Source organism: Carlito syrichta, unplaced genomic scaffold (assembly GCF_000164805.1).
Source record: "Carlito syrichta isolate Samal-C Ts95f unplaced genomic scaffold, Tarsius_syrichta-2.0.1 Scaffold307715, whole genome shotgun sequence".
Lineage (NCBI taxonomy): Eukaryota > Metazoa > Chordata > Mammalia > Primates > Tarsiidae > Carlito > Carlito syrichta.
The window spans coordinates 200,636-214,227 of record NW_007251811.1 but is presented as its reverse complement, the minus strand read 5'-3'; the positions used below and the strand labels follow the sequence as shown (position 1 = coordinate 214,227).

General features: G+C 51.5%; 1 protein-coding gene across 2 annotated transcripts in view; it reads right to left on the bottom strand.

Annotated features, from left to right (window-relative positions):
- CPNE5 (copine 5) overlaps positions 1-13,592 on the bottom strand; it is a 103,035-nt gene that overhangs the window by 36,971 nt on the left and 52,472 nt on the right. For both annotated transcript variants that reach the window (XM_021715813.1, XM_008064582.2), the window contains 2 exons: positions 3,896-3,999; positions 41-145 (listed from right to left, as the gene is read on the bottom strand). In XM_021715813.1, the coding sequence (XP_021571488.1) occupies positions 41-145; positions 3,896-3,999 (209 nt within the window). The remainder of the gene's footprint in view (positions 1-40; positions 146-3,895; positions 4,000-13,592) is intronic.

The following is a 13,592-nucleotide window of genomic DNA, read 5'->3' as shown; positions in this document are numbered from 1 at the left end:
ACAGGTGTGGGAAAAAAGAAGGAAGGTTTTCTCATCTCACCGATCATAGTCCCCGTTGCAGAGAGCCCTCACAGGAATGGAGAACGTTTGCCAGACTGGGTTCAGGGTGTTCTTCATGACCTCAGTCTTGTGGCAAATGGTGAACCTGAAGAAGACAGGAAAAGGCTGCCAGGCCCAAGACCAAGGGAGGTAGAATCCAAGTCAACAGAGGAGCCAGCTGTACACATCTGCAGTCGCCAGACAATGGAAAGCATGGCTTCATAAGGTGATGAGCTGCCCGTCACTAGCAGCAGGCAGGCTGAAACTAGATGGCTGCTGGCTGGTGATGCTGTAGAAAGGGTTCCTGCACAAGGTGAGGACAAATCCTGGGGAGACCTGGTTCCAGCCCCTGCCCTATGGCCAACTCACTGTGTGACCTTGGACAAGCCCTCCCCTCTCTGGGCATCTGTTTCCTCACCTGTAAGCCAAGAGAGTTGGCCTCTCTCAAAGACTCTTCATCTGAGATCCACGGAAGGACATGCAGACAGACTTTAGGGGTCTCTGAACCACTGAAACTAGTTGAAACTGGGTGTATGAGTGGCTTGTGCCTGCCGTTCCCCCTGCCTGGAACATTCTCTCCCCCATTTCCATCTTCACAACCCACCCCCTCACTACCTTCAGATCAAATGTCATCTCCATGAAACCTCTCTTGACTACCAGATCTAAAATGTACAGCCTCCTGCTACCCTGACTCTCACATCCCCTAGTTTCCTTCTATACTTTTTTTCCTGTTTCATTTGTCACCGTTTGACATTTTGATATGGTCTATTTTTTCCCTTATTTATTCTGCCTATGATCTGTCACTAAAATGCAAACTCCCTAAGAGCAAGGATTTTTGTCTTTTTTGATCACTAGCACATCCCTAGTGCCCAGAACAGCGCCTGGTTCTTGGTAAGTATTCAGTACCATTGTTTAAATGAGCGAAAGACTAACTATATTTCTCAGGGGAGAGTTTCCATAGCTTTCACTGGCATTTCAACCCATGAGATTAAAGCCCCATCTTAGATGATCTCTAAGACCCTCTCAGCTTTTCCAGCCCGAATCCGTGAAAACAGGCTTTGCAAACTAAACCCACAGAACTGGCTTGTCCCAGATGGGCCTTGATCTAGCCTCCCCTTCCCCTCCTCCCACTACTTCCAACACCACGCCTGATGAACCATCCTGGAAGTCAGTACTGCCACATGGACGGGCAGCCGCAGCAGGGCTGGGCTGGGGGCAGGGGCCTCTCTGAGACCTCCCAGCATCCGCCCTGGCTACATCTGGGCTTGGAAAGGTCACCCGAGTGAATGCCTGGGCTCTGCCCATTCCCACACAGCTGGTGCCATTTCTTCTCTGGCTATTTTCAAGTCAAAATGTCATTCCTGTCACCGTGGCTCAGCATTTCTCTTCTCTGCTCCTTTTTGCCCACCCACTGGAGGGTGGGAAGGGACGTGGGAGACCCCCCCCCGCACACCCCAGAGCTGGCAGCGAGGACAGGAGTGGGGATGAGGGTAAGAGGGGCCGCACTGCCCCCATGGCTGGGGTGGTGGGCGGGGAGCCCGGAGGGATAACAAGGAGCTGGGACTGTATGGCACAGGAAGAGAGGATTCTATTGCACAGAAGCCGCGATGGGCTCCAAAGACCTCTTCACTAGTAGTCATACCGACCTTCTGTGCAGCCTCCCATCTCAGAACCACTAATTTCTCCCTCTCTCTCCTCTCCTCGGCCAGGTTGGCAAAGCTGTCAGGTACAGCTCCGTGAGCAGGTGCCCCGGGAGCAGGTGCCCCGGGAGCAGGTGCCCTGGGAGCTGGTGCCCCGTGAACACTTCCTTTTCTTGTCCCTCCCTCCTCACGGATGGCGTGACAGTTATCTCTCCAGGTGCCCTGACCGGCCTTCCTCCTGCCCTCCCCTAACTGCAGGTGTCTCTCCAAACCTTAGGCTCTTCTCTCCCCAAGTCCTCAGCGACCACGCCGCTCTCACTAGCTCAGCCTCCGCCCCTTTGCAGGTGCCTGATACGGGCCTGCCTCTTGGCCTTGGGATCAGTTACCCCAGTACCATGGGATCCCCCTGGGGGATCAGTGTCCCCTCTCCCCCATCCCCCGTCCCAGCTCCAGCTCACACTTTAAGTGACACGTGCCCCCAGATAAACTCCCATCACCTCCCCCATCTGGTCAGCTCCTCGGCCATTTCCAACACTCCGGGCTCCCTTGGCTCCCCTGCCTGGAAGGGGGCATGGCTTCCGGCCCCACCCAAGTCCTGCCTAGTGAGGTCCCCCGCTGTCCTTTTGCCCCTGTCCTCCCACTTCCTCCCCCTTGCATTTCCCCAGCGCAGCTCCGGGGCGGCGCCGGCAGCACCTCCCACCTGTTCACCGTGTCAGTCACGAGGCTCTCCCTCTCCCTTTCCCTCTCCCTGCACCCTCCCCACCATCCCACACAGCGCTCTGCTGGAACACTCTTTCGCAAACACCCTTTGCAACACACCCCTCTCCTGCTCCCAAATCCCTCTCCTGCTCCCAAATCCCTCTCCTCCTCCTGGCCGGCCGCCGCCAGCCCCAGCCGGGCAAGCCCGGCGCGACCCGGGCTCCGCCTCAGGAGGGGCCCTGTGTGGACGCCCAGAACAACACTCAGGCCTTGTCCTCCCTCACATCAAGTCAAGTCAAAGTCAACAGGAATTATTTAAAGAAACCTTGCTAGGAGTCCTTTGGTGAGACAAGACTCCTTTTGTCATGCAAATGACTATACCTAATTTCCCTTGTTTTGTTCGTTCAGGTTTAAAAATCCGTTTTTCCTTGAACTGAAACACACCCCCTCCCTGCCGCTCCCCTGCCCCCCGACACACACACACACACACACACACACACACACACACACACACACACACACACACGGAATTTCGGAATCCAGGGGAATTGGGCAACGGCCTGCCTGCTCCGGGCACACCTGCTTGGCACATGTGTTTCTCCAGCCAGTGATTCTTCCCTGCTCTCCCTCCCTCACCCCCGCCCCAAGGACCCATTTTCTTCCTCTCCTTCCAAGCTGCTTCCAAGTTCCCCTTCTCCGGCAGCGTTTCTCTAATTAACCTCCCTGGCCCCATCACTTCCTCATGGTGCAGCATCCCAGCCTGCAAGTGGCCACAGCTTCCCAGAACTGCGGCGCTTAAAGAGACCGCGGAGATCACCTAATCCAACTGGTTCCTGTTATGGATGAGAAAACAGGCCCAGAGAGAGGGGCGTCACTTGCCCGGGGTCACAGAGGGTTGTTGGGGAGGACCTTCAACCTAGAATCTGTCTTTCTGTATATATTGCTGACCTACATTTGCCAATGTGTCGGGTATGTTTCCATCATCCTGTGGGTGGCTTCTAGATGAGGGAGAAGAGAGGAGGAAATGGGGGCTTCGCAGTCTGGAAAATGAAGCCTATGGCAGAGTGTGGGGCCAGGTGGGGAAGGGGGGTCAGGCTGGCCCAGTGGAGTGAGCAGTCGTGGGGACATGATGGGGGGTGCCCAGGGGGCTGTGGAAGAGGGGATCGGGCTTAGAGACAGGGGCCAGTTTGTATAGAGGATGAGGCGGCTATCAGAGGGCTCCCCTCACTCCCAGCCCTGTTTTTGCCTATTCCTCCACCCTCGACACACCTTGTACCCACCATTCAGTATCACTGCTGAGACCCTCAGAATGGCACCACCAGCTCAGAGGCTGCCCCCACCGGCCCCATCTAGGGGGCCAGCACTGCCCAGGAGCTCAGGACTTTCAGCCCGAGCCTTTGCCTTCTCGAGAGCAGAAGGACATGGACCCAGGCCATCTGGTATGTCACCACGACCCATCCCTCCCCAAGCCCAGAAGGGGATGAGAAGGCACAGCGCGCGAGTGTTTAGAAACTCACGTTCCATCCTCGTTGCTCCTGTAGAACACAAGGAAGGGGTCGGACTTCCCAAAGAAGTCTTTCTTGTCCAGCTTGTTGGCGCAAAACTGCATGGTGGCCACATCCTGATAGAAGGAAGGGAGAACAGGGGTGTGAGGCAGGAGAGGGATGGAAACATGACCCCGGGACCCTGGTCGACAGGAGGATTCCAGGAGCCCACGCTGGTCAGAGAGGACAGCATCTCGCCCAGCGTTAAGTGCTAGGTCCTTGCTTCGTCTTCAAAGGTCTAGTGGACCACTGGGCAGGGACACAGGTCTAGTGGACCACTGGGCAGGGACACAGGTGGATGTCAGAGCTACCCCAGTTTGAATCCTAGCTCTGCCACTTTCTAACTGTGTGACCTCGGGCAAGGGGGATAATCTCTTGGAGGCTTCTGTAACATGGGGCTGATTAGAGCACATATCTCATAGGGGGCATCATGAGGACTGAGATCAAGGTGTGAAGAGCTCAGTGGAGGGCAGGCATGTGACAACCCCTGGATGAATGATGACACGCACAGTCCCACTGCACTTTCACTGAGTGGCTCAGAAAGGTGAATAATGAACCCAAGGCCACTCTGAGCTTGACCTGAGAGCCCCAAAGCCCTGTCTCTGTACACGCTGCCTCACTCCTCACACATGCAGCTCCCAAGAAGTTCCTGTTTAAGCATCACTTTCACACCCACTCACACGGAGAGGCCCACCCAGGGACCATAGTCCACTTCAAAGCTAAAAAGCCAAAGGCTCGCAGCAGGGCGTGATACCCCCAAATTCACCAAGCAGAGCCCAGCTGCTGACTCCACAGACCTGCGCCCTGCCTGCCCCAGCCAACCCAACACACACTCTGAGAGTGCAAAGACGGTGTCCAGGCCCTATGGAGCCCTGTTAAACCCCTCAGCCTCTCAGCTGACTAGGGCCAACTTAGCACTGGGCAGAAACACTTATGTCCTCCTTTCCCTCCACCCCTGACAAATCAGCTCAGGGCTCTGTCCTACAGACCCTAGGGCCGGCTCTGCTTTGAGGTCACTCAGCACTCCCATACTGACCCCTTCCTCTTAGTGGGGGGAGTATCTTGAAATTAGTGACCCAGGTTGAGCTCTGTGGCTCAGCCTGTAATCCCAGCACTTTGGGAAGCCAAGGTGAGTGGATTGCCTGAGCCCGCGGGTTCGAGACCAGCCCGGACAACTTGGTGAGACCTCATCTCTACAATTAAAAAAAAAAAAATGGCAGATGTGGTAGCACGCATCTGTAGTTCTGGCTACTCTGAAGGCTGAGGCAGAAGGATTGCCAGAGCCCGGCAGGTCGACGCTGGGGTGGCCATGAGTGTGCGTGCCACTGCACTCCAGCCTGGGCAAAGGAGTGGGACTCCAACTCAAAAAATAAATAAATAAAAATAAAAAAGAAATTAGTGACCCACAGTCCAGTGAGGACCAAAATGGTGGCAGAGAAGAAGATGTAACCTCCCATAAGACTGTAGGATGCGCCGGGCTCGGTGGCTCAGCCTGTAATCCCGTGTCTTTGGGAGGCTGAGGTGAGTGGATTGCCTGAGCCCGCGGGTTGGAGACCCGCCTGGGCAACTTGGCGAGACCTCATCTCTACAATAAAGCAAAAATCAGCTGGGCGTGGTAGTGCGCGCCTGTAGTTCCAGCTACTTGGAAGGCTGAGGCAGAAGGGTCGCCGGAGATCAGCAGGTTGAGGCTGCGGTGGCCGGGAGCCTGGGTGACAAAGTGAGACTCCAACTCAAAAAAAAAAAAAAAAAAGACTGTGGGATGCAGTCAAAAGTTTGAGCAGTAGTTATGGTGGTATAATGATTAGGAAGACAGTTGCTGGAGTCTGGCTGCCTCATTAGCTGTGTGAGCTAGGGTAAATTATTCACCCTCTCTGCACTCAGTTTCCTCATCTGTAAAATGGGGGTAATGGCAATGCCTAGCTCTTAGGCTTGTGAGGATAAATGAGTGAACAGGAGTCCAGTGTTGAGAACAGTGCATGGCACACACTAACTGCTGTGAACACTGTTACTTGAAGACTTCTTTCCTCCCCTCAACAGTGTGTGTGGCCTCTGTCCCTGCCCCACTACCACCTCCATCGCCTCACATGCCTTCCCTCATAAACATCTGATGACAGCATCTCTTCACTCATTCATTCACTCATGGACTCACTCACTCATCTGAGTATTCATTAGATATTATCTGTGCAGGACAGTCACTGAGCTCAGCATTGTATACCCCTTATCAGACTTAGTCCTTGAAAGAATCCTTTGTGACTTTTTACAAATGAGGAAGCTGGAGACCGGAGAAGTTAGGTCACCTGCCCAAGGTCACCAGCTGGCAATTGGTGAAGAAGACATTCAAATATATATCAGCTAGTTTCAAAGCCACGCCTCTTTCAGCACTCTGCCCCACCTCCCCGAGACAGAGCAAAGGACATTTCATCAGACCCATTTCCCAGTTTTCTTTCCTTAAACTATGGGCTTGTATGGGCAGGGAGGGGCTTTGCTCTGGTTAGCCTGGGATGGGGGCGCCTGAACCTCTTTAACAGGATGGGCTGTGCTGGAGTACCCAGCAGAAGGGGCGTCCAGGTGATGATGGCTTTTTTTATTTTTTGAGTTGAGTCTTACTCTGTCCCCCAGACTGGAGTGCAGTGGCTGCTCCCGGCCACCGCAGCCTCGACCTGCTGGGCTCCGGCGATCCTTCCGTCTCAGTCTTCCAAGTAGCTGGAACTATAGGCGTGCGCTACCATGCCCAACTAATTTTTGATTTATTGTAGAGACAAAGTCTCGCCAAGTTGCCCGGTGGGTCTCGAACCTGCAGGCTCAGGCAATCTACTCGCCTCAGCCTCCCAAAGTGCTGGGATTACAGGCTAAGCCACCAAGCCCGGCGATGACAGCTTTTATTATGTCTCTCATCACTGTCCACCCGAGAAGGAGAAGGAGGCAGGATTGGGACTTAGAAGCTCCAAGAATCCCAGAGCCTCCAGAGAAATCTAGGATTTCAGGCCTAGACCAAGAGACTGACTGACTTACTGAGCATTTACCAGACGCCCAGGACCGTGTTATCCCTCATACCTTATACAACCATATGCGATAATACTCTAGTTTCCCATTCTACAGGTGAGGAAATGGAGGCTTTTAGAAAGGTTGTCATGTGCCTAAGGTCACACAGTGAGAAATTCAGGCAGTCAGACTTCAGAGTTTTCACTCTTCCTTATCTAGAAAAATCTTCAGGCTTCTAAGGCATCAGGGCAGGCATGCTTTCCCCAGAAGAAAGTTCTAATCCCATCCCATGCTGGATGGGAGGAACACTTTATTTGTTTTTTTTTTGTTTTGTTTTTTGAATTGGAGTCTCACTCCATTGCTCAGGCTGGAGTGCAGTGGCACACTCACGGCCACCGCAGCCTCGACCTTCTGGGCTCCGGCGACCCTTCTGCCTAAGCCTTCCAAGGAGCTGGAACTACAGACGCGTACTACCACACCTGGCTAATTTCTGATTTGTTGTAGAGGTGAGGACTCACCAAGTTGTCTGGGCTGGTCTTGAACCTGTGGGCTCAGGCAATCTACTCACCTGGGCCTCCCAAAGTGCTAGGATTACAGGCTGAGCCACTGACCCCGGCCAGGAAGGAACACTTTATTTTATTTTAGAGTTGGAGTCTCACTCTATCGCCCAGACTGGAGTGCAGTGGCCGCTCCCGGCCACCGCAGCCTCGGCTTGCTGGGCTCCGGAGAACCTTCCGCCTCAGCCTTCCAAGTAGCTGGAACTACAGGCGTGTGCTACTACACCCGGCTAATTTTTTGATTTATTGTAGAGATGAGGGCTCACCAAGTTGCCCAGGCGGGTCTCGAACCCGTGGGCTCAGGCAATCCACTCACTTCAGCCTCCCAAGGCGTGGGATTACAGGCTGAGCCCGGCATGGAAGGAACACTTTAAATGCCCCCTAGCGAGTCCCACCCTACGGCCTGGAAGAGGGATGAGACCTAGGATTCGGTGGGATCCTCACTGGCTGTATACATTGTAGGGCCCAGGGCAAAGGGAAAATGTGGGTCTCTTTTCAATAACAAGATGGTGACAGCAGGGAATTAAGCCCAGCATAGGGCCCTGTGTGACTACACAGGCCATACGGTTGTGTAGCCAGCCCTGGTTCCATCCCACAGGGGCAACCTAAGGTGGCATCAGAAAATCACCAAGAGGACCAGACTGTACTCAGGACAGCAACGAGGACAGCCCCAGCAAGGAACCCAGAGCCCAGAGTTCCAGTTCTAGCTCTGTATGGCCTTTCTGTGCCTGAGTTTCCTCATCTGTGAAGTGATGTGCTGGATGGGGTGACCAGAAAAGCCTCTTAAGCTGAGCAGTTTAGGATTCGGTATTGATGCTCTGTGGAGCATCCTGGGGCAGGACAGCAACTGGCAAACGCAGAAACAGCCAACCTTGTGGGGAACGTTGGCATACAGGGGACAGTCTGGAAATCCAGGGTCCCTCCTGGCCTCCCCAGGACATGGCTGGGTTGTTATCACCGTGACCTCTTATGTATCTGGAGGTCACCTGTGTGACGCTCTCACCTGAATGAACACAGGTGAGCCGCACATGACATGACCAACTTGCACTGGTTGACTGTAAGACATATACACATAAAACCACCATTCTACTACAAAATCCAGAGGCAAAAACCTCTTATTTTTGCCTCCCAGAAAGATCCCTCAGAGCTCTGCAAGATCAGGAAGGGGTTAGAAATATTAGGGAGAACCTGGGCAACTTGGCGAGACCTCATCTCTACAATAAATCAAAATGAGCTGGGCATGGTAGCGCGTGCCTGTAGTTCCAGCTACTTGGAAGGCTGAGGCGGAAGGATCACCGGAGCCCAGCAGGTCGAGGCTGCAGTAGCTGGGAGCGGCCACTGCACTCCAGTCTGGGTTACAGAGTGAGACTCCAACTCAAAAAAACCCCAAAAAACAACAAAAAAAGAAATATTAGGGAGAGGCTGGGCATGGTGGATCACACCTATAATCCCAGTCCTTCGGGAGGCAGAAGTGAGAGGATTGCCTGAGCCTAGGCATTCAAGACCAGCCCGGGCAACTTGGCAAGACCTCATTTCTACTGTAAATAAAAAAATTAGCGGCGTGTGGTGACATGCACCTATAGGTCCAGCTACTTGGAAGGCTGAGGCGGAAGGATCACCTGACCCCAGCAAACTGAGGCTGTGGTGGCCATAAGCATACCACTGCACTCCAGCCTGGATGACAGAGTGAGACTCCGACTCAAAAAAACAAACAAACAAACAACAACAACAAAAGAAATATTAGGGAGAAATAAACGCAAGAGCTTGGTAGACCATAGGTTCCGGGGCCATTCAGTGCTCCACTGAGAGGGCTGCGGTCCCAGCATAGAACCCAGCAGAGGGGACAGCACAGAGGAGCCAGGGTCACCTGCAGGAATCCTAGCTCTGCCAGTGGAGCAGCCTGGGGTAAGCAACTTAGCCTCTCTGAAGTGAAATGGGATAACAATGCCCTTGAGTCTGCCAGGAAGACAAAAGAGATGCACATGTTAAGTTCTGGCCACAGTGCCTAACACATAGCAGGAGCTGACCCCTGCAAAGTGAGTAACACCTGCTACTGGGTTACACCACATGGAACTGCCAATAGTCAGCTGAGGTCTGCCTATGCAAACGGCAATATAGCATGGCTCTACCTAGCATGCGCTAGGCACCATGGTTATATCCAATCATTCACTGAGTCCTCTCAACAACCCTATGAGGTAGGTGCTGTTATTATTCCCATTTTAAAGATGAGGAAATGGAGGTGCAGCGAGCGTAACACCTTTGCTCGAAGTCACACAGCTGGCAAGGGGAGCTGGTACTAAAACAAGACAGTCTGGCTCCAAAGATGAATAACTGAGATTCCAATGATGACCTCAAATCATCAAGATAAGTTTGATTACATTCTGTAGCCTCAGTTTGAGAAGTCAGAGAAGTGTGAAAACCTATTTTTAAAAGGCCTCCATGCAAACTAGCCAAAAAAAAAAAAGACCGGCTCTGAAATTTAGCTAACTGGAAAAATCCGCCAGCGCACGACACCTCCTTCCCCTGATGGCAGATAAGTAAAGCATCACTGGGGACTTAGGGCTTGTTTGTTGCTCAGCCTGATTCACCCTCCCTAACATCATCTAGACCCAGGAACATTTGCCAAAGGCCCATTGTGGTCATCTGTATTGGTGTGTCATTGTAGAGACCATGGGGGACAAGACAGACCTTTAGAGCAATGTCTAGGCTGTAACCAAGGCAAGCTTCCTCCCTAATGGGTACTTCAAGAGAAGTCCTTGAGACCAGGAAAGTGTAACTGACAAGGGCTTTGGAGACAGGTGACCCTGAGTTATTTCACAGAAACAAGCTTCCACTGCGCCCCTCAAATGTGGGTCCGTGAATGGATCAGCCCCATGATACACGTGTGAACCCAAGAAGAAGCTGGGGAAAGTGAAAATAAGATGACCAGGGCCAGCAGGATCACAGAGCAGCGAATTCTGCCCGGGGATCCGAGGATGTGATGGCCTCAGCCTGAGAGAGGGGCTCTCTGAGCATATGAAATGCTGCTCCCAAACCAGAAACATCATCGCTAGAATCAACCGCGCGGAGAAGATAAAGCAGCTCCCGCAATATATAATTTCCTGCAATTTCTGCCTTTCACCCTATCTTTTAAAAAAACATATTAAGTTCTTCTAAAACAGCAGGATTGCCTCAATTTGCATCTCGCTGCATGTTAATGGGGCTGCTTGGGAAATGGCAGCAAACAGCCTTGCTCTCCAGGGTGGCCCGGCCTCATTATCACCTGAGCCCTGCCGGCCCCAGAGGGAACCACAGAGGTTAGAGGTCGGGCCTAGAGGTTGGCCAGTGGGCTGAAGGCCAGAGATAGGGCTACACCAAAAAGGGAGAACAGAAGGCTGAAGTTCCAGTGATAACTAGCATGAGGTGAGTGCAAAATTTAAGGGGAGCCCCTAATTCCAGTAATCAAGTGAAATTTTTATTGTGATATTTTTAAAAATTGAAATCAACGCAAAAATCTATAATAAACAAAATACCACATTTTATTTCATTATATATCTATATATAAAAATATAGATATATCTATATATATATATATTTTTTTTTTTGAGTTGGAGTCTCACTCTGTCACCCAGACTGGAGTGCAGTGGTTGCTCCCGGCCACCGCAGCCTCGACCTGCTGGGCTCCGGCAATCCTTCCGCCTCAGTCTTCCAAGTAGCTGGAACTACAGGCGCACGCTACCACGCCCGGCTAATTTTTTTTGATTTATTGTAGAGATGAGGTCTCGCCAAGTTGGCCAGGCGGGTCTAGAACGCTCAGGCTCAGGCAATCCACTCACCTCAGCCTCCCAAAGGCATGGGATTACAGGCTGAGCCACCGAGCCCGGCGTATGTGTCTATACTTTTTGAGTTGGAGTCTCACTCTATCGCCCAGAATGGAGTGCAGTGGCATGCTTCCGCACCGCAGCCTTGACCTGCTGGGCTCCGGCAATCCTTCCGCCTCAGCTTTCCAAGTAGCTGGAACTACAGGTGTGTGCTACCATGCCCGGCTAATTTTTTGATGTACTGTAGAGATGAGGTCTCACCACGTTGCCCAGGCTGGTTTTGAACCCCTGGGCTCAGGCAATCCTCTCGTCTCGGCCTCCCAAAGTGCTGGGATTACAGGCTTGAGCCACCATGCCCAACCAATACCAACATTTTAAATGAAGACATTTTACAAATAAAGCAACTGAGGTACAGAGAAGTAACTTTTCCAGTCACACAGCTAGTAAGCAATGGCATTTGGTCTGGATCCAGAGCCCACGTTTTGTTTTTAAGAGACAGGGTATCACTATGTTGCCTGGACTGATCTGGAACTCAGCCTCTCCAGCGACCCTCCTGCTCCGGCCTCCCAAAGTTCTGGGATTACAGGCATGAGCCACTGTACCCAGCTTGGGAGCCCAAGTTCTTAACCACCATGACCTACTCTCACACACTGCACCCTAAGAAGCACTTTTAGATAGTGGCACCATGGTGACACTGTCTTCTTAAAATTGACTCGATTTCCTAGATATCCTAGAATTAGTACATTGTCTTTTTTAGTCAGAAGTAAAAAGACATCCGTTAAAAAGAAAAGGAAGCTGGGCTCGGTGGCTCAGCCTGTAATCCCGCGCCTTGGGAGGCTGAGGTGAGTAGATTACCTGAGCTGGCGGGTTCGAGACCCACCTGGGCAACTTGGCGAGACCTCATCTCTACAATAAATCAAAAAACTAGCCGGGCGTGGTAGTGCATGCCTGTAGTTCCAGCTACTTGGAAAGCTGAGGCTGACGGATTGCCGGAGCCCAGCAGGTCGAGGCTGCGGTGGCCGGGAGCGGCCACTGCACTCCAACCTGGGCGACAGAGTGAGACTCCAACTCAAAAGAAAAGAAAAGAAAAGGAATCCTGAAGCCAGAACTCTGAAGCCACAGCCTGGCACTGGGGGTGATTCCTTGAGTATAGACCCCAGAGAGGAGGAGACCAAAGCTTGGGCACTCAGGAGGCAGAAGCAGGAGACCAGAAGCAGAGAAGACCCCACAGGCTAGAGTTTATTCACACACAGATGGTGGGCACAGAATCTGGTCTGGGAGCCTGAGCCTGCCTCATGCATTGACTGTAATAATCACATTGGGGTCAAGCTGGCTTTTCTTTGTTGTCTTAATGACCAACTTCCTAAACAATCCAATCAGTTGTGCAGCTGTTGATTGGGCCATTCAGAGGCTGAAAACCCCAGATTGACCATTTTCCCTCCCACTCATTGAGGCTGAGTGTCTGGGATACTAACCAAAATCCATCAACTAAAGTTCAAAAGAAAAACAGAACAACCATTTGGATAGGAGGGTGTTCGTGGCAGTATTATTTATATAGTTTCCTATAAAAGAATAGCTTCAAAAAAATGATGGCTCATCCATACAATAGAGAAATAATATACTGCTATTAAATACATGTTTTCTAAAAATCCCTAATGACAGAAGAAAATGCAGGCTATAAAACTAGATACCATGGCTGGGCATGGTGGCTCATGCCTGTAATCCCAGCACTTTGGGAGGCGAGAGGATTGTCTGAGCCCAGGGGTTTGAGAACAGCCTGGGCAACATGACGAGATCCTGTCTCTACAATAAACGAAAAAATTAGCTGGCTGTGGTGGCGTAAGCCTGTAGTCCCAGCTACTTGGAAGGTTCAGGTGGAAGGATCGCCTGAGCCCAGCAGGTCGAAGTTTCGGTAGCCGTTGAGTGTGCCACTGCACTCCAGCCTGGGCGACAGGGTGAGACTCTGACTTCAAAAACAAAACAAAACAAAACAAAACAAAACACTAGATACCATATTAACTCAATTATAAGAAAAAAAATGCATGCATACTCAGGAAAACAGCCTTGGAGGAAACACGTCAACACGTCAACAATGATTATCTTTGGGTGATTTTTCTATGATATTTCTATTTTTCAACTCGTCCATAATGAACATGCTAAATTTTTTTTTTTTTTTGCATCAAGAAAAGTGTTTTTGTTTTGTTTTGTTAAGCCAGAGATGTTATTTCTAAGACCCAAAACTTACAAACTAATCTTTAGAAGGCTGTGTCTGAAGGCTGGTTATTCATCATGCAGGATGTTCGTGTCAGTTCTAGCCACAATACACATCTT